The 26,971-nt window shown below is 45.6% G+C and overlaps 2 protein-coding genes across 3 annotated transcripts; one reads left to right on the forward strand and one right to left on the reverse strand.

Moving 5' to 3' along the window:
* Window positions 1-8,053: 8,053 nt before the first annotated feature.
* plk2b (polo-like kinase 2b (Drosophila)) lies at window positions 8,054-13,435 on the reverse strand. The gene is made up of 14 exons (XM_037483513.2): window positions 13,226-13,435; window positions 13,011-13,118; window positions 12,784-12,900; window positions 12,352-12,481; window positions 11,966-12,149; window positions 11,610-11,808; window positions 11,335-11,482; window positions 11,019-11,113; window positions 10,594-10,726; window positions 10,347-10,427; window positions 9,916-10,075; window positions 9,495-9,624; window positions 9,238-9,348; window positions 8,054-9,059 (listed from the first exon to the last, which is right to left on the reverse strand). The coding sequence occupies exons 1-14, from the start codon at window positions 13,388-13,390 to the stop codon at window positions 8,868-8,870; spliced, it is 1,953 nt and encodes a 650-aa protein (XP_037339410.1). The 5' UTR covers window positions 13,391-13,435; the 3' UTR covers window positions 8,054-8,867.
* A 2,882-nt stretch (window positions 13,436-16,317) lies between these two features.
* rab3c (RAB3C, member RAS oncogene family) lies at window positions 16,318-25,479 on the forward strand. 2 transcript variants are annotated; one of them, XM_037483152.2, is made up of 5 exons: window positions 16,318-16,408; window positions 17,959-18,183; window positions 20,834-20,952; window positions 22,936-23,060; window positions 23,298-25,479. In XM_037483152.2, the coding sequence occupies exons 1-5, from the start codon at window positions 16,391-16,393 to the stop codon at window positions 23,486-23,488; spliced, it is 678 nt and encodes a 225-aa protein (XP_037339049.1). In that variant the 5' UTR covers window positions 16,318-16,390; the 3' UTR covers window positions 23,489-25,479. The 2 variants fall into 2 exon arrangements, with proteins under 2 accessions (XP_037339049.1, XP_037339050.1); XM_037483153.2 differs by lacking the exon at window positions 16,318-16,408 and adding an exon at window positions 16,800-17,006.
* Window positions 25,480-26,971: the final 1,492 nt, after the last annotated feature.

Below are 26,971 nucleotides of genomic sequence, written 5' to 3' on the forward strand. Positions count from 1 at the left end.
CCCTAATTTTAAATTAAACAAACAGTGACACTGTGAATCATCGTGAGTTCTGGTGTCTCTAGTGGAATCAAAGCTGACCTTCCTGATCCACATTTGGGATTTGATTCTCTCTCCTCAAGGTGCCGCGTGTCAAACGTGTTTATTTCTTCCGGGATTTATTCTCCACTCAGCTGAGGAGGACCCTCAGACTGGTTTAGCTCCATAGGGGAGTGGGTATGGATCCTCCCAATTCACACACGGGCATCAGCACACATGTCGAAAAAAGTGAAATAAGGTTAAAAAAGTGAAATAATCACAGCATAAAAGTAGTGAAATCAACTAGGGCTTTATTAGAAATGCCATTATATGACTTTACTTGACCTGCAATTCTATCATAATGGTATGGAACGGTTGTGGATTCCAGCCTGAGAATCTATGAGAATTGAGGTTGGATTCAAAAGCATCAACAGGTGTGTGGTGGAACAGTGCAGGGAGATAGCAGGAAGGCTGAAGTGTGGAGGATCCTGAGTTCAAACCTGCTCTCTCAGAAGGAGGGTTTGGTTGCAGTCAGGGCTTCAAACTGTAAACTTTGAAACAGTTTTGAGGTTTAGTAAACAATCCCAAGGTCTAATATGAGAAACGGACACAATGAGGCATGTGCTTGAATAGCACAAGGGAACAACTGAAGCGCTGCAGGCTCCAACCTGGTGTCTGAGGTTGTGGGTTCTTGGCCCTTCATACAGACATCACTTCTGTTTTGAGGTTTGAGTAGCTGTCTCAGGGTTAAATACGAGAAACACAAATTTAATTTGTGCATGGTGAGGTAGTGCAGCACAAGAGCAGAGGAGCTACTGTCCTTACCCTGGAGGTTGTGGGTTCAAGCCCAGTCTTGGGTTTGCCTTTGGCTTTACTTCAGGTTTGAGTAGCAGGCTCAAGGCTAAATACAACAAACAAAGAGTTGGTTGGTGTGTGGTGAAGTAGCACAGTGGAAGAGCTGCTGCCAAAAGCCTGCACTGCATTTGAAGGTTGCGGGTTCAAGCCCAGTCATGGGTTTGAGCCTTTGGCTTTACCTCAGGTTTGAGTAGCAAGCTCAAGGTTAAATACAACAAATAAAGGGTTAATTAGTGTGTGGTGAAGTAGCACAGCGGAAGAGCTCCTGGCATAAGTCCCTACACTGCACTTGAAGGTTGCGGGTTCAAGCCCAGATGTGGAAATTTATAAGAGTTTTAAAGTTTAACTCACATGCTCAAGGTTAAATAAGAGAATCAAAGTTGGCAAAATGTGACCAGGACTGGTAGTGTAGGGGTGAGTGCAGGGTGCCAAAAGCCTCTGTGCGCACCGCCAGTGGGTTCAAATCCCACCCGCCAAGTCTTGAGCGCACTACCGCGGAGGTAGTAGTGGGGGCATTGTCCCCACTGGTTGTTTCAGAGAAGTGAACCCTAGGGGTTATGCAGAAACACAAGGCGCGGTCACTTGAGTTATGATGGCATTGTCAAGAATGATGAAGAATCTTTTGAAGGATGATGAATTGACTAAATTTGATGTTAATTGCTTTGCTTTTAGCACTTCACTTATTAGCCACGCTACATAGGGTTCCACCTTTTTGACGGGAGAGAAGGATGAGTCAGTAAAGATCATGTCAGTGGTCACACTGACATGAAACTTATTACAGCCTCTGAGGGCATTTTTCAAGACAATCACATGTTTGTCTACTTCAGGGCATCCTGTGGACAACCTTAAACTGACAGTCTGGCACAGGGTGTAGATTTGTTTACCCTTTTTACTGCATCCACCCTCCAATTCAACTCACTTGTGCCTTTACCAATGCAGGAAGGATGAATAGCATGGTTGATCCTCCAAGATGCACCAATCCATCTCTGTGGCAATATCCCATTATGATTTTTTATAAATGTCAGTTACCCAAAACTAAAAAAGGATTTAGGAAGAGCCACCATGTCCCTTGTGGGTTGAACCCAGATAAGGTTTAAAGTACAGAAATGTGGGGCATTTGGCATTAGTGACAGGGACGTGTAGGTTGCTCCATCTAAGATCATTCCAGTCATGTCATGGGAAAAAAAGTCAAAATATGTAGGGTCAAAAAAGAAAAGACTTTTTTTAAATAATAGCTAAAAAATTATTATAAAAAAATATATGTAACGTCAATATATATACAATATATATATCATTAGGGCCGGGAGTCGATTAAAAATATTAATCTAATTAGAGGCTTTGTAATTAATTAATCAAAATTAATTTTAATTGCATAAATATTTGACCTGAGAACAGTGAGAAGTAATTTTTTTCACATGGATTTTTATTTTTGTTCAACCAATTCCAGCAGACAAGTGTAGAAATAGCATATTTAGAAATATAGTACTTTCAGAAATTCAGGTAGCCTGTAGGTAAGTAGACCTTCTGCATGCAATGTTTTAAGTAGACCAATACTTTCAAGTACATTCAGAACATTGGTTATTTTGTCAGACGTGGACTTAGTTACCCTGGTCCTTAAACCAGTCATCTGGTGCAGTGTGGGTTGGGTGTGGGTCCTTAGTGTACTCAGGTCGGGCTAACGTCCACGCTAGCTGCTAATGGTTTTGCGTTGAGGTGATACTTGAGGCTCGATGTGAATTCCTTGTTGCACAGCTTGCACACAACCATGCTCTTATCGACGCTTCCATCCGTGTGTTTATTATAATAAGATTTCCCATTCACGGGGCCACCCGACACGGTCTCGTCAGCTTCTTCGTTCATGTTCACTGTGGTTTGTTGTTGTCTGAAGTCATGAACGCTAGTTGGTGCTCCAGTATAATCGGTCCCCCCAAAACTCATCCAGTGAGAAACGTTCCGCGGTGCAAAAAATAAGTGTAAAAATGCGTAAAAACTGTTTGATGTGTTATTTTTTTGTGTAATTAATTAATCTTAATTCACATTGTAATTAATTAATCGTAATTAACGCACTATAGTCACGGCCCTAATAATATATCTAAATATGGAAAAAACACTGCTGTGGCCCCCTGATGCGATGAGTTTTTCTCATGTTCCCGTCTTCAAACCTTATCTTTGTCTGCCCACCCACGACCTCGTGGTGTTTTTATTAAAAGAAGTCAGCAGGTCGTTACCCTTTTTTCGAGGAAGTCACATTCTCCGCTGACATCACAGAGGAGGGTGCTGTTGCAGCGGAGGGGACACGTGACGTTATTTCAAACGGTGATGCTCATCTACGCCTCATAACAGCTTTGGCTGACAATCCAGCGGCGATGTGATGAGGAAACGTCCAACGGTCCATCTCAGGTCACCGCGCCGGAGTTAGAGCCACATGTGATCAGGTGACCAGTCCATGGATAAAGAAAACCTCCATTACATATATTTGATTAGACACAACAAGCATTATGCAAATGACATGCTTTGATTGTACTTGGGTTCTTCAATCAGGATCCTTGTGTTTGGGTTTAAATAATTCAACGCAAAACACCTCATTAGTTTGTGTGGCGAGGGGAACTCTTTGGGTGTGGAGCGCCTTTTTGGCCCGCTCAACACTGGTGACACCAGCAACGCCACCCGGGGAATTTCACCCCTGAGAATGGGATCGTACTACAATTAATTTCACCAAATACAGAAAGCACACGGGTTCGATTTATGCGTGAAGCCAGAGACGTAGTTCCGTTATAACAATAATTTTATTTAATACAATTACTAAAACATCAAATATAAAATACCATTTACAATACCAGACCTACTAAATATGAAAAGTAGGTACTGAGGCCTTACCGGAGGAGGGACAGGGCCAACGGGGTGTGGGGTCTCAGGGAAGGATCACCCCAATCACACGTGAACACACAAACACACACTGCGGCAAGCAAAACTCAAATTAAACCAAACAGGGGAAAACACAGCACACGGGAGGGAGACACCACCACCTGGGACACCGACACCACCACCTTCGGCACTCAGCAACTATGGAAGGAGAGCATACAGTTATTGGGAGGGAAAGTAAATCAATAAACCAGAAAATAAATGAAAACTACTTCAAGGCAAAGCTAGGCAGCAAAGGTGTCTTAATGGCTGCCTAGAGCCTACCAACCCAAAATGACAAAAATAGACAATATAATCAACAAAATTAGTCTTTTCATCAGAACTTAAACAAAAGAAATATAAACCAAAATCACTTAAATCATAGTTTAACAAATAAACCCATAAACATAAATCCCAAACTCCATACACATAGTAGCAAAACACGGACAACCCAAAAAGAAGGCAAACTATCATTCGGGTCGCAATCAGACAGCCCTGCCCGACACTTTGAGCGACAGATCCGGGCGCTTCAACTACGACTTGAACGTAGTTGGAATCCAAATAAAACGGAGACAAAACAGCAGCGTGGCAGGGAAGGGAGGGGTTGGTGCAGATACCAGCGCACGGCGAAGCAATTTGACGACCCTGGTGTGCACAAACAAACCAAATTTACTGTTTTAGATTACAGAACATACACACTACAGCGCCACTGGTATACATACATACATACATACCCGTCAGGGAGTGTCGCACCCGTACACCTGCCGCCCTCATACAGCTACACACAGCCTACAATAAAACGGCCGATTACTTGACAACTCATTCATTAAAATACATGAGAGGAGAAAGGTTTGTCCGACCTACCAGCGGCACCGCTCAACCCGATTCCGTTAAAGGAAAGCTTGGGTTTGTGACAGGGAGACACTGCAAAAAGACAACACACTCTGTAATGGTCATCCCAACACAACCAAGGCCTTTAAGTAAAAAAAACAATTAAGCACACTACATTACCTGTTGCACAACCGTGAACGCGCCGCGAACGCGAGAGGACCCAGAGCGGAAATGTACCTCCAGCAACAAAGTAACGGGTCAAGACTTCAAACCCCCCACCTATATAGCATGCAGTAACTTCCTGATTGGTCCAAAGAGAATGAAGTGATTGAAACCACCTGCGACCAGTCAACCTGCTACATTTGTCTAATATAATGCGAGGGACAGTCAAGTGCAGGCTTAATGCAACGTGTCCCTGCTTACAAAGGATGTTATGGATGCATGTGAAACCCGTGAGACACGTGTCTGAACTACAACATGGCTTAATATCCAACATACCAATGTCGTAAATGGTCAAAAAGAAAAATAACTTGTGAGATACGGTGAGAAGTTGCCTTTCCTTATTTGATCTGAAAGGCCCTCACTGTCTTTATTTGCTCTTTACTGTAGAGTATTCAGTATATGTTGATGGTGAAACTAACTATTGTGGGAATCCAAAAGGTTCTATTTTCACACATAAAAACCTTTTAAGAGAGCCGATTGTAGGAAATTACAGCGAGTAGAATGAACAGAACACTACTTTGCCTAATTGGCCGCGCACAGCATCATACACGGTGATCATGCGGTGACTCATGGAACCGAACGTCTGAAAGGAACGAGAGTGGGGAAGCAAACACACACAAACCTACTTGATCACTGTGATGGGGTTCACTCTCAGTCTTTGCTGAATCTCACAAAAATGATGGTGTAGTCGTAGGTATTGTAGAGTTGGTGCATTTTTATTCCTCTTCTTGGAAAGTGCAAACCAGTGAACACAACATTACAGGGCAAAGGAAACTCGGTCAAAATACAAACAAACGAAATAAATCAAAGTCACCATCTCGCTCTCTCAATGGCCTTTTTACCATGACCTACCACGGCCACCATTCAACACAAACCCCACCCCACTGATTCTCCTGCCATGAGGAAGTCCTCTTAAAAACCCTAAGCCCCTCCCATCAGGCTAATTGACAACCTCTGGCACATGATTGCAGGCAATCACTATACCTGCTTGTCGTGTTCTAAACTGTTTGGTGGTGTGTGTGTGTGTGTGTGTGTGTGTGTGTGTGTGTGTGTGTGTGTGTGTGTGTGTGTGTGTGTGTGTGTGTGTGTGTGTGTGTGTGTGTGTGTGTGTGTGTGTGTGTGTGTGTGTGTGTGTGTGTGTGTGTGTGTGTGTGTGTGTGTGCGCGCATATGCATATGCAGCCAGTGACGGCCGCTCCGTCACAATCACACTCTGGACACCTTTCTTTCTTTCTTTCTTTCTCCTGGGCGAGAAAGTATTTGAGTTTTTTCTGCTGGGAATGCAGAAGTTTGATAACTGCTCATTGCTCATTTCTCCAATCGATACTGCAGGTTACAGCAAAGAATGTGCACAGATACAGTCATCCCAGCTCCTTCTATAGTATGTCTCTTTCTGTCCACATAGTGGGAGGAGGAGTGCTGACATTTGATATGCAAAGGCCCTCTAATCCCTCAATGCCTTCCAGTGTGTGCACAAATCCAAGCCTTTTTTTGTTTCTCGGGCAGAATGTGCCTCCCATCACTTCTAGCGCCGAACTGACTCACAGCAGACAACTTTATGATAGACGCTCTGGTATAAAGACACCCCCTGGCACTCCAGCTTAAACTCATTCCGCAGCTGGGCCTCCCTGCATGCACACGACTTTTCCCCGACTGTCAGCGTGACATTACCCTTGCGTTGGTGATACTGAAAACGGGCAACGCTATAAAGCGACAGTGACACTACGACAGCTCATCTACACGTATCCGTCAGTGGAGCTGATCAGCTAACAAATGAAAAGAAGAAACCCAGACTGGCTTTTTGTTTCCAGTAATCAGGAGCCTGAATCTACACTGGACTAACATTGGTTTCTCTGACATAAACTCTGAGGCGCCGACACTTTTACTCTCGCTTGCATGGAAAGAGGCAGCAGGCTGTTATTAATTTGCCTCATCCTATTGCATCCATCTGATGGAGATGCACTCCACTTCAGATGTTAGGATTAGGGCTAAAAATGCTCCCCGGGGGGGCCCAGAAAACCCCACGTGAGCAACCAAATCTATTTATGTCTGACTGAAGCAACCGTTCCAGAGGCCATTACTGTCAAAACAAACACAAGGTTTTGGTCATGAATAATGTATACTCTTTCTTATTGTGGGCTACTTCCTGTTCTGTCAGTGTGGGGGTGTTTATGCATGAGGCATTCATTATTAAACTCTGAAGAGCACAGATATTCCGAGCGAAACATCCGAAGGGATGACTCAAGCCTCCGCGTTCAACTTCCACAGTTACGTAAGCCGGCGGGGCGAACGAGGCGTTCAACACTCCACAGGAAACCCGGTGTTTCCCCGAGCATTATGACAGAGGGGCGCCCCTCACCCCCACCCTGAAATGAGCCCCCCCTGAGAAAATAATTATAAGACAACCAGCGGACTGACTACCCCCCCCCCCCCCCTTCCTGAAGTTGACTGTGGGGGGAAACACTGCAACTGGATCAAATCTTGCATCTTGACAACTGAACGCGTGGAGCACAACAGCTCGTCTGAATGAGCAGGACCTTAAGCGAGGAGAAACCGCGCCGCCTTTAATTGATGTCCGACTCTCCAGAACTTGTTAAGTGGTTCTCAGTTTCCATGGTTACAGTCAGTGAACGTGAAAGAGTGAATTAAGAACGATTTTAGGCTCTTAGCTCTGATGCAATCACCAGTGGTTGTATTAGTGGGCCTGTCCCTCCAGCCGCATGGCACTTTCCTCCTGTTTTGAACCACCTTAGCCGGCCAATCTGCTGATAAGTACCCTCGTTTGTATGCAAAGTAGCAAGGGCCTGTTTGTGTGAAGCAAGGTCACCCACGCTGCACAGTCATCCTCGCCATGCTGCATTTATCCCTCTGCAAAAACTCTGCAAGGACATGGGCTTGAGCCTTTGGTAAAAAAACAACTTCACTGCAGACATTTTCTCTATCGAGTATCTCTCTGTGTGCCCATTTCCTGTTGAAGTCCTGTTGGAGGGGAAAAAACATGCTTTTATTTGGGCAGCCCACAGATATGACTTAATGGATCTAAATCTCACCACACTGTGACATAAGTGATCTCAAGGATTGCTTCTCACATATATTTGTTGTAATGCGCACAAAAGAAAGAAAGAAAATAACAAGCATCTATTTTAAGGACACACTCCAATATCCAATAACATCTTCCCCAGGGCTTCTGAAAGCAAAGATGGGTACATACAAAAAGAAGTACTCAAGTGTCTTTTTTTAAAAGAAAATGCTCTTTATTATTAAATAAATAAATACTGCACCTTTTTCTTTTTTACACAATAAATTATTTAGGACACGTTCTTCCAAGTGATAATGGCTCTTAAGGAATAGTTCAAATATCCCTGGTACTGTTTTTAAAAATGTAATGCTCGCATCATCCCACTGGTTCCCATCTCAAAGTGAGTCCGCCCATCATTAAGAGAATAAATCACAGTTTTAAGACCTAATGTGATGTTACAAACCCCCCCCCCCCCCGACACACACATGCGCACACACACGCACGCACCACTGAAATGGCTGTAACATACACTGTACAATATTTACAATGTTCCACAGTCTCGCTCTAGTTCATGGATTGCCTTTATAAAACTGCATAAACTATGCACCTCATGTTTGAGCTGGTGCCAGCCCAGCGTCCGTCTTTACCTCCCAAACAGCCCCCCCTTTTCTGGCGTTCACATTCGTACCAACACACTAGCTCCAACGCCGTCCGCCCTGTCCTCTCCTCCAACATGCAACATACAAAGCAGCCCTTTGCCGTTCACTGTTGTGCTACATTTCATTTCCCCCACTCCACAGAGTCTCAGCGTGTTATTATAATTCCCCCCCCACCCCCTCCCTCCCTCCCTGCACCTCTGCTGAGTCATGAAGGTGCAACAGTGAAGGAATGTTAATTGTCTTTTCACAGGTCCATCCTCCAAACGTGTCCTCCCTGCGCACTCCTGGTGCCGCTGCAGCACTGCAGGAAGCCCCAATGCGTACATTTGTCTTGCGTCTAGCCGGCCCGAGCCCCTCGTCGCAGGTTTAGCTGCACCTCTGCAGAAGCATGTTGAGTGAGTAGACCATGCGTTCGCGCAGGTCGGTGGGGCACCCGGACGTCAGCAGGGAGCTGAGCTTGAAGGTTTTGGAGACACGGTCCTCGTTGATGTACGTCAGCATGTACTCATCCCTCTGGCAACACAGGATGATCTTGGTGTGGTCGTGGTAAAAGTTGATCTTTGTGGGAAAGAACAATGTTAAGTATTAGTTTAATTCTCTATCAATATTGGGCAAAATAACCGTTGCAATTTTCCTTTTTGCTCTGTTGATCTGTGTTATGCACTGCACCACAGGGTGCTGCTTTGAGCATGCCCAGCAACGCCTCTGTTCCCTGTGAAATCGTCTGTGTGTTTACCTGGAAAGTGCCGTCGTTAAAGAGCATCATGAGGGCGCGGTCGGACTTGAGCCACTGCAGGAGATAGAGTCTGGGCATGTGTGCATCCGTCATACTGCCCAGGTCCCCACCCTGAGGAAGAAATGAGGAAGCAGGATTAGACAAGCTGCAACAGGAAAGACGCCACCTCTAATGCGTCAGGTGTTGGAAGGACAAATAGTAGCAAGAGAGATATGGATTACAGCAAGAGGCGTGGGTGAATAGAGAGTTTTACTTACGTCCATGAGGTTCTCCTCCATGTAGTGGGAAAAGTATTTGAGCACAGTCACCTGGCCCACAAAGTGTTCAGGGACCTCACAGGTGGGGAAGACAGAGCGCTGGCCCAACTCTGCATAGTAATGGATGGTCCTGAAGAGATGGGAGAGGAGGTAAACACAGAGTTACACAACCACTCTGATAAACACTACTTCAGTGGAGCCAACGTAGAAGGATCCAGAATCTGTTGACTGAAAATATTCCTCCTGCACAAAAACATCACAGGGGGTTGACTTTCTAAAAAACACAAGATGTACTAAAATGTCCATCAAAAGGTTCTAAGTACTACAGCGTGCTTAAACAAGTCATAACCATTGTATTACGTGTGTAGTAACTGTCAAACTGAAGGTGGGAGTGTGGTGAAAGCATAAGAATGGTGCGTACTTTCTGTCTGGCAGGAGGCTCATGTGAGTGCCGTTGTTGAAGAGAACTCCCACGGTATAATCAGACAATTGATAGCCGAAGCCGTACTTGTTGGAGTAGTCCACCCATTTAGTCACCCATTGAAGGCTACAGGTGCTGGAGCCCTGAGGAATGTCGTCGGCTGCAAGGTGAGAACACAGAGGAGGAGGATTTGATTACAATTGCAAGAAAGACTTGTAGAAAAGTAGGGTGTGTCGACAAAATCAGGGAGTGCAACCGTGAAAAAAACCAAACATGCATCGACATGTTCCGTCATAGCGCTTTGATCAACATGTCTTGTTTTTTTTTTTTTAGACATTTAAGGTCAAGTGCAGGAAAAATAACATGTTCGGCGAGCCTCCAACGTGGAATCGTCTGATCCACAATGTGTGTGCGTCAACAAGGCGACTCACCTTGGGGCATATTCTCCAGGCATCCCCTCAACACGCTTGCAACGGTCTCAGCAACACTCCCTGTGGTGCTGTCTTCCAGGCCTTCAGGGACAACAACAGGGGGGGTCACTCGGTTAGATGTCAAGTTACAGTAAAAGAATTTAATTTAATCTCCGCTTTCTTATAGAAACAGTTAAACGTGAAACTAAAAGGGGTGTGGTAGAACAGATCGGGTAATGGCTGTGTGTGACCAGGCTGGTGAGCTCACATTCGCTGCTGCTGCTGCAGCTCCCCAGACTCCCCCTGACGATGAGACGGATGGTGTCTTGCGTCGTCGGGGACTGGCTCTGCGTTGCCAGGACAACGGGGCTCTCTGCAGATGGCGGAAGTGGACTTCCACTCTGAAGGTGAGAAACAGTGACGGCATAGGTTTACGATCGGAGAGTTTGGATTATCTCTTGTCCCGACTGTAGTCACGCACGGATGGAAAGTGGAAGGACTGACAAGCTTTCGCTTTGAAATTGTGCTCTTATGAAGTTTTAGCGCTGCATCAGAGTGACTCATTGGATTCTCCTCCACACGATTTCTCAAACGACCCCGACTTTTAATGGCTGTATGAGTAATGTGCCTGCAACATCACCTGCACTCTTGGAAATATCCGGTTCTGAGTTGAATATTCGTTTAATCTCTCACCTCTGGAATCTTTTTGCTCTGCTGTTGGCTGATGACGGTTCTCTCCAGGTCGTGCTGCAGTTTGTAGATTTCTTCTTCCTCTTTGGTTAGCTTATCTATCAAAGGCAATGACCACATGCAACTCATCAGAGCATGACCTCTTAGCCAGCAGCTATATAAACTGACATCAGAAAAAGAAAATGTGAATTGAGCTCATGGCCATCTAATCAAATAGATAAAATAATGCATCTAATGGCCACTACACTTGTGCCAAGGGAAACACAATTATGCTGGAAAAGTGGCGTTTAAAGTGCTCAGTGGTCGATGTATTACTCACTCAGAGTCTCGTAGTATTTGACCTTGTCTCTCTTCCCCCCAAAGAGCGCAGCGGCAGCTTTCTTGAAGAAGCTCTTGGCGGGACTCGAGACGTGGAAATCTGGCGCTGAATGGCAACAGCTCGCCGGCAGACGCTCGGGACTGAAGCCCTGTGGGGAGCGAAAGTGGGTCAGTGGTGGGGTCAGGGTGGGGGGGTGAGGGGGGTCACCGTTACTCCTACAGAGTGAGACATGGCGGGACAGACTGATAGGTAGCGAGGCGAGAATGGGGCCTGACCTGGGTGAAGAAGTCGTGCCTCAGAATGTGGTCCAGGTTAGGCCTGTCTTCTGGGATCTTGGCGAGCAGGCTGGTGATTAGCTGCTTAGACGGTGGTGACAGGGAGGAGGGCAGGGAATAACGCGCCTCTCTAATGCACCTGTACGTCTCCTTCAGGTTGGTGGTTTCAAATGGTGGTCTCCCCAGCAGCATGGTGTACCTGGTGGAGGAGGAGGGAGGACAATAGTTAGTCGGGTTCTGTCAATAAAGAGTAAAAGCTAGAATGGACAAATCCACGGAATTTAACTTAATACTAATTTAAATTTTCACTCAACCATTCAAGCCATTAATGTTGAATTTACAGTTACGCTACTCACATCACACAGCCCAAGGCCCAGATGTCTGATTCACAGCCGTGTCCCTGCTTGTTGAGCACCTCGGGGGACAGGTAGTTGGGAGTTCCACAGATCGTCTTCCTCCGGTTTCCCGCCGGCTCCAACTTGGCAGCGAGACCAAAGTCGCCGACCTTCAGCTCCATCGACTCACTCACAAAGAAGTTACCTGTGGGGGCGAAAGGGAACCTGATGATGAACCCTTGATATTCAAGCAAGGATCAAAGGATAAATAATGCAAAGATCCTGAGACAACTGATGGCAGAGGAAGAAGTGGGTTTGTGATAGAAAAACAACTATCATCCTTGAAAAAAATGTGCACAGAGCCTCTCGGCACTGTAGCGTGTCACTGCAGCATCACAATTCCTTACCTAGTTTCAGGTCTCTGTGCAGGATCTCTTGTTCATGCAGGTACTTCAGTCCAGATACAATCTGTCTTAGATAATAACGCACTTCCGGCTCAGTAAGCACTTTGCGAGCTTTCAGGATGTGGGCCAAAGACTGCAAAAAAATGTAAAGGGGAAATTATTATAGAAAAGGTTTTTTCAAGGTTGAATTTTGTAGAAGCACATATTTTCCTCCAAAGAAAAATCAACAAAGTGAATTATCCTTAACGTAATAAACTGCCTCCTCGACCCAACCCCCAATAGACGTTTGAGGATCAGAAGAAATGAGATAAATACAACTGTATTAATGTAGATTAACTGTTTAAATCAAGTGTATTCTGGACGGACTGAGTGCTGCATCTTGGCTTCAGGTGCAATGCAGGGGTTATAAACATTTAAAACAGTGCGGAGACTTACTTTTCTACTGCAGTATTCCAGCAGGATGTAGATGTTCTCCTTGTCCTCAAAGTGGTGATAAAAGTGCACAATGTGCTTGTGGTGCAGTGCACGGTGCAGTTCAATTTCTCGGTCAATCTAGCAGAGGAAGGAATTAAATTGTCACGATTGTAGGTAAAGGAAATTTGGTGAAAATGTGGTGTCCAAACACACCAGTGCGCACGGGCGCCGGAGCTGTGCGCGCTTACCTTCTCTCGTTGGTGAGGTTTGGAGACGCGTGCGTGCGGGATGATTTTGGCCGCGTAAACTTTGCTGGTGGAGAGGTCGGTCATCTCGTAGCATTTCGCGAACCCTCCCTGGAAAGAGGAGACAACCACTCTAATTACCATTCTGCGTCTGCAGGTTCAAATGTAAATTCCTCGCCCCAAAACAAAAACAAACTAAACTAAATATGATGCGCTACCTTTCCCAAAACTTTCCCACGGCAGTAGCACTTCCCAGTGGCCGGGTCAGTGATTATCCTGGACATCTCCGAGGGCGCACTGCGCTCATCCATTCTCTTCCGCCGTGGTTCACTCATGCTGCTGCTGTTCGTCTGTTGGGGCGCGGTGTTTCTCTGTACTTCCATTAGTGGTGGTTTGTCGCTCCGCACTCGGAATGCAGCCCGGAGCCCGTCTCAGAGTCTTTATAGTCTGGCACCCACCCCACCCGGCTGTCTGCCGCCCTCTCTCTGACGTCACGGTGTGACACGAGAAGAGGAGGTCTTGTTTCGGTCGAATACCTTGCATGTTACATTTGGTGTTGATGATGGCACAGACAGGAAATCAAAATCAGATTTGAAAGAAATGCATTTGGATTTAGTTGTTTTATAAATTGTAAAGATGCTCATAATTTCATAATAAGCTGCCAAATACACAAATACATGTTTTGTATCTTACTCATTTCATTTAAGGGACCCAGGCACGTGAATCGGCCTTTCACACATGTGGTGCAACATTTCAATTCAAGGCAGCATGTAGTCCGAGGCGTCTGGTCTATGAAACACACACCGTGCCGAGAATAGACTGCATCTGTATTTTATCAAGGCTCACCTGTTTCTAAACCAAACTCACTTCGGAGCACCAGCACCCTCAGCTGGAGATTTTGGATATCATTTTGGTTTCAGTTCCGGTTACAAACCTGTTCTGCATTTGGTGGATACTGTATTGCCACTGACTTGCGAGACATCATCGTGAAGTGGTAAGGGAGGGGGGGGGTGTAGGATTTGAATTGTAGCTTCCAGCGTCAGGTGTATTTGACCTATGAACTATTAAAATATCCCAGTGTCACTGTAGGTGCCACTGTATCAGCAGTAATACAGAGACCACCAAGGCCCCAAAATGTTCTTGCAACAAATAGAGCAAAAATCTTGCTTTATAAGACTGAAAATAAAATTAAATAAATCATGTTTGTAGTGCTTTTAGAGATTTTAAGCTGCATTCTAGGCAGTCGTGCATGATGATGTTTTTTTAATACTGTCAGTAAAAAGGCACAGTCTGTTCTGGCTGTGCAAACATTGGACAAATACTGCGGGCCGTACGTGATGTGAAAATCTAAATATTAAACTAGTCACTTAACAATCCAATGGCATGCATGTTAGCTAATGTATACACTGTCACGATGGGTGCTGGTGCAGGCGGAAGGCAGGACTCAGATGCAGGATTCTTCCAGAAGGTGCTATTTATTCACCACAAATCAAACAGAAGCCAAAGGACGTGCACCAACGACGACACAGACATTAACAATGACGCGACAAGGGACAACAGGCACACAGGGCGTAAATACACTGGGGAGGTGCAGGTGATTGGACACAGGTGGAAACAATCAGGCAATCACAGGACAAGGCAGGAAGTGAAGTTACCCAGGGACACAAGAGACATGAAAACTACAAAATAAGACACGAAGCAGAGCCAAACCGTGACACACAATCAGCCGGCCAACAAAGAAAAACAAAAATAGCCTGATGTACTTTGCCAAGGCTTGTGGATAACAAAGATTTCATTTGCAATCTAGATATCTCAAGCTGCTGAATTGAGTATCTGTGACAGCTATACAACAACAACTTAAAGTGGTTAGTCCGCTCTTACATCTAAAAGACGCAAAGAAAACAAAATACAATGGACCAGGAGCGGACTAACCGCTGAAAACAAAAAACAAAACTAACAAAAGGACAGCAGGTAGCGGGATAATACACAAGGATACCAACAACGAACTTTAATTTATACTTTAATTTAATTAAAAAACCCAACATACCTGCTGCATCAAACTCTCACACCCATTCATTCCCTCTTTGCCCGGATCGGTGCCTCTCCTCCCGATCCTGTCGTGCAAACTCCATTAAAATCTACCACCCGTACATATGAAAGAATAAACAAATATAATTACAAATCAAGAGACTTTCTCACCACTACTGGGGGCCCAACCATACCCTGGCCACCCAACAGGAAACTGGCACTTCATGGCAAAGTGCCACTTCCCCTTTTATAGGTGCACCGCCTTGACCCCACAGCGCCACCCCATGGTGCCACCTGCTACAAGAGCACCATTTCCAACAGCAGATGGTGCCACGGCGGCCTCTTCACACAGCGAAACCTTCTAGAAAACTTTGAACAGAAAAGAACAGAAGAGCTGAGCAGAACCGTCACCATAAATGATTCACAGGCAGCTTTCAAAAACACGCCAACCACATTTTTCACGACTTTGGAAAAGAAATATTCAACGAACAAAGGGACGATTGAGTAACTGACCCACTTACGCGCAGCATAAACGGACGTTGGGGACATATTCGGCACGATTGGAAAGTTACTGCGCACAATCTGTGGAGACAGACGTGTTTATTCAGCCCACCTGAACCCGACCCCTCTGCTGCGCACTGAGCAGCCTGCACACGCAGATCCTCCAGTCGGAGGGCAGTCAGTCAGCACGATGAATCCATGCACCTATGAATCCATGCACGCCCTATGCACACATACAAACCATTCATACATGAAGCCATACACACCCTATAAATCCACACTCACCCTATGAATTCATACACACCCTATGAGTCCATATCACGCCTTGTCAAATGTATGTTCACTGGCTGATTTAAGGGCTCCTGGCGGATGGGGGAAGTATTTGGAGGTATTTAGGAATACAGATGCTCACATGAATAATTGCTTGTTTGAGCCTATTGGTCCTCACTTGATAACGTTGATGGAGAATTTTTGCACCTATCATTTCGTAATCAAATTGATTATGCAGGGCCTGTGACGAGCCTGAAAGAGGGCCGATGTGAATTCAAATGCAAAGATGCCCGTTTGTTTCACTGCAGCGGCGGCCTCACTCTACACTTGCTCTCATTGAAGAGAGAGGTATTAATATTCATCCATTCATCCACCGCTCAGGCCTCCCTTATTTGCTCAGCCGCTTGGTCTCCCGGAGCGGAACTGGCTGCATGAGCGGGGAGGATGAGGAGGATGGGAGGGAGGAGGGAGGGGGGGGGGGGGGGGGGGGGGGCGGAGTGACGCAAAAGGAGAGGCCATTATAATTGCCTAAAAATATACGACCCGGCTGCGGCTATTGGAGTGAATTATATATCACACGCAAAATGGATTTGTACGGGAAGGTGAGATGCTTGATTTCCTTGTAAGGCTATGGGCAGAGAGAGCATAGTGCCACACTAACTATACTAATTACCATCTTACATTGATAACGTGAACCGAGCAGTGACACGCTGAGCAAATGTTTCCAGTTGTATTGCAGTTGAATCTTAGTCTCCGTCTGGTCCGCCGGCGGTGTCCGGTGCTTAATGTGGAAGAAACCAAACAGCGTTTTCCATATCGCATAGCTGCTGACAGCCGTTTCGCGCTGCATGCTGGGTAATGCAGTCGAAACCCTGCTCTTTGACAGCCCTCCGGTTTCACTGCGCTGATTCCGGGATCAAAAAAACTACAATCCCCCCCCCCCCCCCTCCCCCTCCCCCGGCCCCTTTCGGGCAGGTGACGTCAGAAAAAACTCATGACGCGCACTTTTCCTCTCTGCTCGTGCTCATCTCACGCGAGCCAGCCTCGTCAGCTCAGGGGCGCGCGCCACAATATCCGAGGCGGAGGGGACAGCTCCCAGGTGCTGAAAGAGAGGAAGAGCGAAAGAGAGAGAGCAAAGCAACGACTCCCACACAAAAAAACCCCCCGTGAAACAGATAGAGCCGAAGGCCTTCAAAACAGGTTTGTTCACACGATGCCCTCAACGCGTCCGCCGTGCTTTTATTCATCAGTAGTTGTGTAGAAGAATCCCCCAGATGTTCCGTCTCGCATTGGCTCGCGTGCGGCTGCCTGCCTCGCCCGCATTGTGTGATTACACACACCGGATGGCCGCCGTGGGTCGCGGTGTGTTCGCAAGCAGCGCGTGTCCTTGCAAATACCTGCCTCTGTGGCGTTTATTTATTTATTTATTTATTTTACTCGTTCCGCGGATAGGATACCAGGAGATGCAGTTTGCCCGTGTGTGTTTGCCACATTCTATTTGCTCAAACATTCACCTTGGAGCGTGACTGTGCTCTCGACAGGGTGCTCGTAGTGGGCGGCTCGTGTCCTCTCTGCTGGCGGCTCGCAGCGCAAACACTCGGTGCAGATGCGTCGTTGAGGTGAAACGTGCATGTGCGGTGTAGGTCATATCGGTTCGGATACGGGAGGCTGTTGAAATGGTGGGGTATTTCGGGAGAAAAGTCAGAGCTGCTAATATATTCACATTTTAACTGGTATTGTGGTTTGAAATGTTTTCTTCCAACACAATATAGGTGTATTTTGTACATACATGAAATGTCAGTATCCAATGAGCTAATTAGGTGACAACATAAATGATAAAAATGTCTTTGTTACATTGATGGAATCATTTGGCTCAAGAGGACACAAAGTCAGCTCTTTCGAATCCTGGTTATCTAATACTCATCAATACAACAGCTTGCTGCGCTGGTCATGCTGGTTTTCCTGACACAGCCTTCTGTCCCCTCTGATCTCTGGTCTGTTCAGCTACAGCGTGTACTGGACTGTACAACATCACCCAACTTGTTAGTGTCTTATTAGTTGGGTTCACATCCTGCATGGGTCACAGATAACTCAAGGTGAAGTCTTTTTAGCACCTCTCATGTTTGTTTTTTGTTTTTGTTTTTTTTTGCAGATGGCTGCCACTCAGGATGTGAAAGGGAAGGGAGAGGGGGGGGACCAAAACTTTGACTACATGTTCAAGCTGCTCATCATCGGCAACAGCAGCGTGGGCAAAACGTCTTTCCTTTTCCGCTACGCCGACGACGCCTTCACTTCGGCCTTCGTCAGCACAGTGGGCATCGACTTCAAAGTCAAGACGGTCTACAAGAATGACAAGAGGATCAAACTGCAGATCTGGGTACGACATATTAAGATATTAGCATTACATATTTACAGATGAGCCATCAAATGTTTTGTACCTCCCCGAAATGAACCATTAAGATATATTTGCCAATGTTGACCTACGTATTTGCTGTCAACCTTTGACGCACATGCTTCATCATTGTTCACATGTCTACTTAAAAGCTTATTCTGAATAGAAAATGCATTTGATGTAATGATGTTTATTCATGGAAGACCTGAAAAATGCATTTCTAGAAAGCAGCAACACACACTGTAACACTGTTGTTGTCATAGTTTTTTTCTTTCATTCTATTCAGTGTTCGTGGTTGTTTCGTGGATACAACCATGTACGAACAAATAGTTGTGTTTTAGAAATCTGTTGACTGTTGTCTTCGATGGTCTCCTGGAGGACCTGCCTGAGCTCTGAGGGCCCCCTAAATCCTCTGCCTCTTTGTTTTCATGCACAGTGACTCCTGTCGCGTCTGTAACCTCTGCCCACAATTCTCTCCGTAGATTGATTGGTTTCAAGGTCTGAGGCAGGTTCTGAGTGATGGCTGCTTTGCCTTACAAAAAGTCCTCTTACCAATAATCAATGTAGTCTGGTTATTTGCTGGCAGGACAGATCATGCTTGTTTTATATGCTCGTACGCACTTCCTTTTTCATCTATTGTTGTTTACATTCTGATACATATAATCACATTCATTTAACTATCTTGGATTATTAGGTATAAAGGGAAATCTTTTAAAAGAGCAATATACAAAACATGTGGCACACCGGCTGGGTGTTTAATTGATTAAAGGTAGCTTGAGTAGAGGGCTAGATTGCCCGTTTAACACTTAATGATGTAAGCATGGAGACAGATGGAAGTCGCAACATTACCGACAGAAGACTGGTGAGTGTTAGTTTGGCACACGGCGAGGAGGAACACAGAAGCAACACCTTCCTCAGAATGTGTGGGAAACTGCAGAATGTCTGAGGCTGTTTAATTGGGAAAGCTGCTGTAGCAGACTGTGTCGTATTTCCTCCGAGATAGACATGTAAAAGTTCCTCTCTTTCTTTTCATGTACATTTTTATGTTTGCTAATCACATGGAGAAACAAGGACGAAGCTCGCCAGCAGGAAGTGAGAACTAGATGAAATAGCAGGAAGATATACATATTCAATGATAAAAACAAAACAAAAACAATCTTGCCCATACATGTAAATGAATCAGTGTGATGTATTAAGTTTGAGTGGAAGCGGGCTGACTTACATTAAGCAGCCATTTAAGGTGACAGCCATTGTCTGATGTCATCGCGGCAGTGGCCCCATGAATCGTCGGAGAGGATCACATCCTGACATGAGCTATCATAAGGCACCCCCCCCCCCCCCCCCCCCCGAGCCGTCCCTGTAGTCTTATTTGGTCGTAAGTGAATGAGGCACTTCCTTGAGTGCTTCCTGAGATGGACCTAATGAAAAAACGCAAAACCCGCGAATTAGCGAATGGAGACGAGTTGCGAGCGCGTGTCGGCTGAAGGAGTCAGCTCCTTGGAACGGATTTGTGGTGAGTGAAGCCTTTCGAGGGGGCTCCGATTCACAGGACTCTGTGTTATTTTTCCTGTCCAGCTCCGTCCTTTTTAAACCGGGGAACAAACGAACCGGCTCCCTGAAATAGCTTGTAGAGGCAAAGGTCATTGTCAAGCCCTCTGAAAAGAATCAATACCTCACAACTCGGACATGAAAGAACAAAAACATTCAGCCATTAGCGAAGAGTAGTAACCCTGAAACATATTATTTTTGGTTTAATACCATTTAACGCACCAGCTGCTGACGTTGAAGATTTTTTTTTTAGGTGCTGCTCGTAAAGCCGAGAAAGGGTCCTAAGCTGCGCGCTCCGTCTCTGTGGAGTGAAGGTCAGCGATGTCCTCTGGCCATAACCGGCACGCCGTTGCAGCAAGCGTGTGTCCCCCCCCCCCCGGGCCGACAGGAAGCCGCACCGCTGTGGCAGACACCATGAACAGCTTCTGTTCAACCAGAGCCAAGTGGGGCAGCCGGGAGGGCCCCACCGCGGATCACGCCGCCCTGCGCGCACATTTGTCGTAGGTGGAACAAGCGGCGCAGTTTGGGGATTTTAGCATCATGTTTGGATCTCGTGAAACAACAAATCGACGTTTCTGTGAAAATATTCCGTAGCTCAGACTTCTCCTCGCCGAGCCGCGGGAGCGGCCTCAGCTGTCGGCATTAGGAGCCAATGGCGTTTTCATTGATAAGTGATAAGTGGCAATCTGTGCACCACGTGCTACCCCCTCGAATGCTGCGTAATCACTCAGCATTCCCAGCTGAAATGATTTTTATCTTTGCTTTCAGCCTCTTTTTCTATGAAATTTAACACAGGGGGAAGCATCAATCAGCCCAGCCTCCCCTGGCTAGCTGTTTCTGGCATCTTATCAATGCGAACCCAGTGAGGCAGTTGGCATAGTGATTACGTGCACCTCACTAAGATAACAAACGTGGCCGTACGGAATCATGAACAGAACAGAGTCATTGGCCGAAGAATCATGGGGCATGTGGAAATAGCCTCAGAGACTGTATTGCCCACTATGGGGCCTGCATTCGCGTCCACGTTAAATATCACGGTAACGTCAATGGCGGTCAGCGGGCTCACGTCGATACTTCCTGTGTACAGGACACGGCGGGCCAGGAGCGCTACAGGACCATCACCACGGCCTACTACCGCGGGGCGATGGGCTTCATCCTAATGTACGACATCACCAACGAGGAGTCCTTCGGCGCCGTGCAGGACTGGTGAGTCGCCTAGATGGTTCCTTTTTCTTTGCGGGGGGGGGGGAGGGATGTCATCTCTCGTGCCACCTCTTCATGTGGGTCGTATTGAATCGCAATGAGCATCGAATCAATGGCGGAAAAAGGGCTTCCGATTTGTCGCCATCAGTCCTTTGCACTCGATATACCGCATGTAATTTACCATCCCATTCTCCTAGCTACGGCGTTCTCTCGCTCGTATTTGACAGCTGTGGTATGTTGTGTGCATTTGTCATTTGTGAGGACGGAGGGGAACTTGTCAAGGTCACGGCTCTCCACCATTCATGAGTCACGGAAGCGTCTGCAGGCAGAAGAGCAACTCTGAGCCAAGCCCGAATGTCACTTCTATGATGATGCATTGGTGTCTATAATAAGACTTCGATGGCAGAGTTCGATTTGGCTGCAGAAACGGGGTTTCTGGGTTAGGATTCTTGCTCCAGAAACCAGCGCGTCCTCCTCAGCCCCAACAGCAGATATAAATGTGTGTTTGTTTTTTTTTTAAACGTTTTTTGCAGGTGTTCCTCCCCATTCCCCTACACTCCATTTTACAGTCTATTACCGACACGCTGCCGTCCTGCAGACCTCGGGAGCACAGAGTGAGCCTCTGAATCATCGTAGTGATATTCTCACCGTGTTTGTGTTTCTTTAGCCACTAAGCTAAGACCGCGTGACTCACGCAGACTCAATGAAGACTGCGGCATTTTCGCAGTTGACTGTTGGGATCGCACGCCACGCGGCTCGCACCCATGGTAGGGCGATGCCAATCACTATTAAGGCCAAGTGTCCGCTTGGCTCCACGTCACTTCGCCAGCAGCACGTGACAGCTGCTGTCACGGTTAAAGCAGCTGCATTCAAAGCGAGCGCACATAGTCGAGCCTGGCCGTTCTTTACATTTGGCTGAAACGTTGGAAAGGGCGTCCGACCGAGGCGACGCGCTATTATTAGCGCGGCTTTGTGTTCAAACGCCTCGCGTTAACAGCGTGATTTGGGTCGGGGGGGATTGGAAAAAAACAAACAAGGTTTTCTAGTGAACTAAGGCCCCTATTGTTCCTTTGAGGCTGTCCGAGCACTGTATGTGAAAGGTGCCACTAATTGATGATGGAGGCAAGTGAGGCAGTGACGAAGGTGGAGGGGGTCACCTGCGAGCGGGGGTACCGGACAGTGGACCAACCACTCAACTGTGCGCTCGCAATGAGGCTCTTCTTTTTACCCTTCACATTACCAGAGTTGCTCCCGTTTTTTCCGCTCGTGCCACAGGGTTTGATTCCACTCTCTCTCTCTTTCCCTCGTTCCTTGTGACAAGGTTGTTGGAGAAGAAAGAAAAAAAAAAAAGAGGCTGCCATGGCAACAGCTCCCTCTCCGACGGCGGCCCGAATTAAGCTCGTGACGTGCTCGTTTCCTGCCAGCGACAGAGACAAAACACGGGCGATATTGCAACGCTGACATCAAATGCTCTTTGAAGAATTCATGCAAATGAATTACGCAAATCCTTTTATTACAGCGACCATCTCAAAGCGTTTACCTCGCAATTATCTTTTGTCCTTGGGGTTTTTTTCTCCATCGGCTGCGTTAAAGCGTGCAGGCCTTTTGCAGCCTGCATGCTCAGCTTTGTTTGACTTGATGCAAACACGGATGCGTTTTGTGTCAGTCAGTGTTATCAGCAGTTGGTTTTAAAAATGACCCACATCTGGACCGCTAACAAATCCAAACTGGACGGGGAGAGAGGAAGGGTGACGACGCCATGCTGTTCTCTCTCTCTCTCTCTGTATCTGTCTCTCTGTATCTGTCTCTCCTGCTCATTGCTTCTTCTTCCCTTTCTGTAGTGCTTTTCAGCCCGTAGTGTGTTATTTGCCCTACTTTTAGTCCAACTGCTACACCACGGGAGATGTTTCTATGTCATTTGGGACAAATCACCTCTCAGGTTTACTGTAAAATTCCTAAAATATGACAGTTTCTGCTCACCTGCAGGTCAACACAGATAAAAACCTACTCGTGGGACAATGCCCAGGTGGTGCTGGCTGGGAATAAGTGCGATATGGAGGAGGAGAGAGTGGTCTCAGTGGACAGTGGCAGACTGCTGGCAGAACAGTTGGGTGAGTCTCGGAGCAACATTCAACCCTTTATACTATTCATGCTGAACCGTGACATTTTGTGTCCTTTTTCCAATTGTCGTTGCTGTTGTCAGTGTTTATGACGTTATCCTTCTGCCGCAAAAGAGCTGCCTCCATCTTTTTCTTATGTATCTAGAGCAAGATGGTTCTCTCGTCTCCTCCTGCGGTCATTTCTCTAACTCTCTCTCTCTCTCTCTCTTTCTCTCGCCTCTTTCCAAGGGTTCGAATTCTTCGAGACCAGCGCCAAGGACAACGTCAACGTGAAGCAGACCTTTGAGCGTCTCGTCGACCTCATTTGCGACAAGATGTCCGAGAGCCTGGACTCGGACCCGGCCGTCACCACGGGGGCTCCCACTGCCAAACTCACGGACAGCGCTCCGCCCCTCCAGCAGCCCGGGTGCAACTGTTAGTGACCCATTTGAACCCTGTTTAGTGGTAGAATTACACAACGCCGTCTCTCGACTTTATCACCTTATACCAAGAGCAAATAGGCAGACAAACGGACACGGATATTGCAAAGTGTTGCGACATTACACACAAAATAAAAACATAGAGACACCGTATTCTCAGCTAGTTAGTATGGTCATAAACCAAGTAAGTCCACAGACCTGATGTACAGTTAGTCCTTAAGACCTTTATAAATCTTTAAGACCTAGAATAATTACAAAATAAGAGATAGAGTAAGTGAGTGCTTTGATTTTTATTTTTTGTACAGTACGTATTTTCCTTTTATAGGATTTTGTCTCTTAAAGCTGCCAAATCTATGGTTTAGTGCACTAAAGGATGTAGCGGCTTCCTTTTGTTTAGTGAGTGTGTGGCTGTAGTGTGACTGTACAATGTGTGTGTGTGTGTGTGTGTGTGTGTGTGGTTGGGTGTTGGCACCAGTATGAGTATAACGTGACTAATGAGTGGCAGTCTACCTTGGATTGAAAAAAAAGTGGCCTTTTCCATCTCCAACAGGGCCTCCGTAAGTTCCCTTTGTCTTGCTCACTTCTAGAATGAGTCCCGTCTGTGTGGCGTCGATGTGCAATTCCACGTTTCGCTGTCCGTAGTGTGATTTCTCTAATTAGTGTACCTGTGAATCCTAAAAGCAACGACTTCTGTGTGCCCGGCCTCTAAGACCCATTTATAATTTGATGCAAGCCAGGCGTATGTTTCATCTACAGAGAGCACAGACGCCATCAACAATCCAGCACTTCATTGAGTAGAAAGGTCACTCTTGACAATGCACAGTAAGAGGTATAACATATAACAAGTGATCAGCTCTGGCATGGAATAAACAGCCATATATTTAAAAAAAAAAAACGTATATAAGATTTAATTTAGCATGCCAAAACGTTTGTGCTATAAAATAATTCCGCCCCGAAAGAGAAGCATCCCAGAAGAACGGTAGCGGTTGTGAAGATAACTGAAGCCCTGATGGTATCGAGGTCGTTGCCCATTTTACAATCCAGAAAGCCTTTTAGTTCTGTGCCAAAACACTACTAGTCCTTTAGCGTAATCAGTTGTTTGTTGCCTAGTTAAATTAAAAAATTAAAAAAGTATTGCATGAAGCCAGTCCCGACTTATCTATGTAGATTTATATAATAAGACAGTGTATATATATATATATATATATATATATCACTCTGTGTTACAGATTTAGATGCGTTTTCATAGCACTTGCTGTGAGATGCAATGGGCCAATAAGTGCAATATTTTATGAATGAAACCCTGTACATAGTTTCTCCTGTCCTCCAGTACTACGACTCTATCTGCAGTATGTGAGAGACAGTTTGGTCAGAATGGCTCTGAAACTGATGTACAACCTCTGAAAAAATGGGGAGAGTGTGTGTGTGTGTGTGTGTGTGTGTGTGTGTGTGTGTGTGTGTGTGTGTGAGCGTGTGTGCTTGTGCCATGTTGAACGGACAAATTACGTAACATAGTGTATTGTTTGTGTATACCTTTTGTACAAATGTATTCACGTACTATATGCTGTTCCTGCTAACTGTTGGGTGTCGATTGCTCTTGTGTTATCACGTCAAAATGCAGTGTTGTTGTGAACGGGTCAGGGGGGGGGGGGGGGTCCTTACTCCATGCCATACTGTTGTAAATCCAAGAAAAGGGATGCACATAAACTGGTTCAAAGACCCTGAGCATATTTGTGTACACGTTCTTTGTGCGTGTGCATCCGCACGCGTGTGTGTGTGTGCGTGTGTGTGTGATATTATGATTTTTATGTAAGTAGCCATGAAATAAATTACCGTACTGATCGCCAGCCAGTAGCTACGTGGCTCTGGTCAAATGTCATTGTAGAACCGTGTGACTTTACATATTACTGGATATATTTGTTTCTCAGAGTGCAAGCAAAGTAAGAAGTATGTTTTTGAGATTATAGGAAATAAATCAAATTCTATCAGTGGACCCGTGTGTGCTCCCTCTCTCTCTCTCTCTCTCTCTGCTGGGTGCACAGAAGCATGACGTAGGGACTGACCTCTGACCCCGGCCGCCTGTCTCCTGCTCTGCTGGCTGCAGCGCAGACGCCGTCTCTCATTTCAGGGTGACACACGCCACCTAGTGTCAGAGCGCTGCGTCAACATCTCATTTCAACGTGGAACATTCTACACCGTTTCATATTTGCTGGAAAGAAAACTTGTTTTTGCGCACGTTGTGTGCTGCGTAAAATGTATAATGCATACTTTATTGCATTTCAGAGGCAAATGGACTTTAGACTGCATTTTTGTGACATCAACTGAGTTACTTTGAAGACTAAGAACTGACTCACAAGGACTTGATGTTCAGTATTCCTCATAGCAGGACCTAGTTAAAATTGTTCATTTCACCGGAACATCTGAATAAAAATGCCACTGACCTGTTAATGTACCAGTAATAATTTCCATTCTCTCATGTATAAGTACATTGATGAGTTACGTGGGTAATAATTGCAATAATTCCACTCCCCTAAAACTAAGACAACTATATTTTTCCTTTTTTCATAAAATTACAATTTACATACATACGTGTGTGATTATTCTATAAAAAGGACAACTAATCTAGTAATAGCAGCAAATTCCGCAACATAAGCTACAAAAAGAACAGCTTAACAGTAATACATGAACATAATTATACAAAAGTAAAAATGGGTGTATTATAAACCTGTGTAAATTACTGTTGAGAAACAAACATGTTAAAGAGGGTTCAATTGATCAGAACTGATTGCCTGCCATCAAAGTATCTCAGAGAACATTTTTATCTAGTATTACCACACATATGTTTAGATATACTTTTAATTTGTGTTCTTTACTATATTGTAGTAGACGTAGCTAAGGGCTAAGCCTCTAATGTGCAGCTTACAGAAATGAAAGAGACGCTGCAGAAAATCAAATCCTTGCACTCTAACTAATAAACAATAAAAAAAGCAACAGTAGATACTTATTGGTTAACTTGAGAGCTGAAGTTAGTGTGTTATTGTGGCTAAAATGCCACATCATAAAACCTCTTATAAAGGGATTTCATAGAGGCGGTATGAACACGGCACAGAGGGACTGTGGGGAGAGACTGAAATGCCAATCATGCAAAGTGTATCGATGGTTGTCAAAAGCTTCTTTTCATCAGCAAAGACAATAAGAAACCAGTGATTAGGCAGAATCAACCCATGCTTTTATTTAATCCATTGCATATAAAAACTTTTTTTCATTGTTTTTATTTCTTTCTTTTTTTACACAAAGTTGTATGATCTACAGTGCTATCCAATAGACTGCAATGAACAAGAAATCCATTAAAATAACATTTTACTTGTCCTGTGAAACTTACAGACAAGTTGCCATTCTAAAGACATAACCCCGAAAAAAATAATTGTCCTGAAGACCTTTTTTTTAAGTTACAGTTTGTGTTTTCCTTTCATACCATAAAAA

The sequence above is a fragment of the Pungitius pungitius genome, chromosome 5, assembly GCF_949316345.1.
Source record: "Pungitius pungitius chromosome 5, fPunPun2.1, whole genome shotgun sequence".
Classification (NCBI taxonomy): domain Eukaryota; kingdom Metazoa; phylum Chordata; class Actinopteri; order Perciformes; family Gasterosteidae; genus Pungitius; species Pungitius pungitius.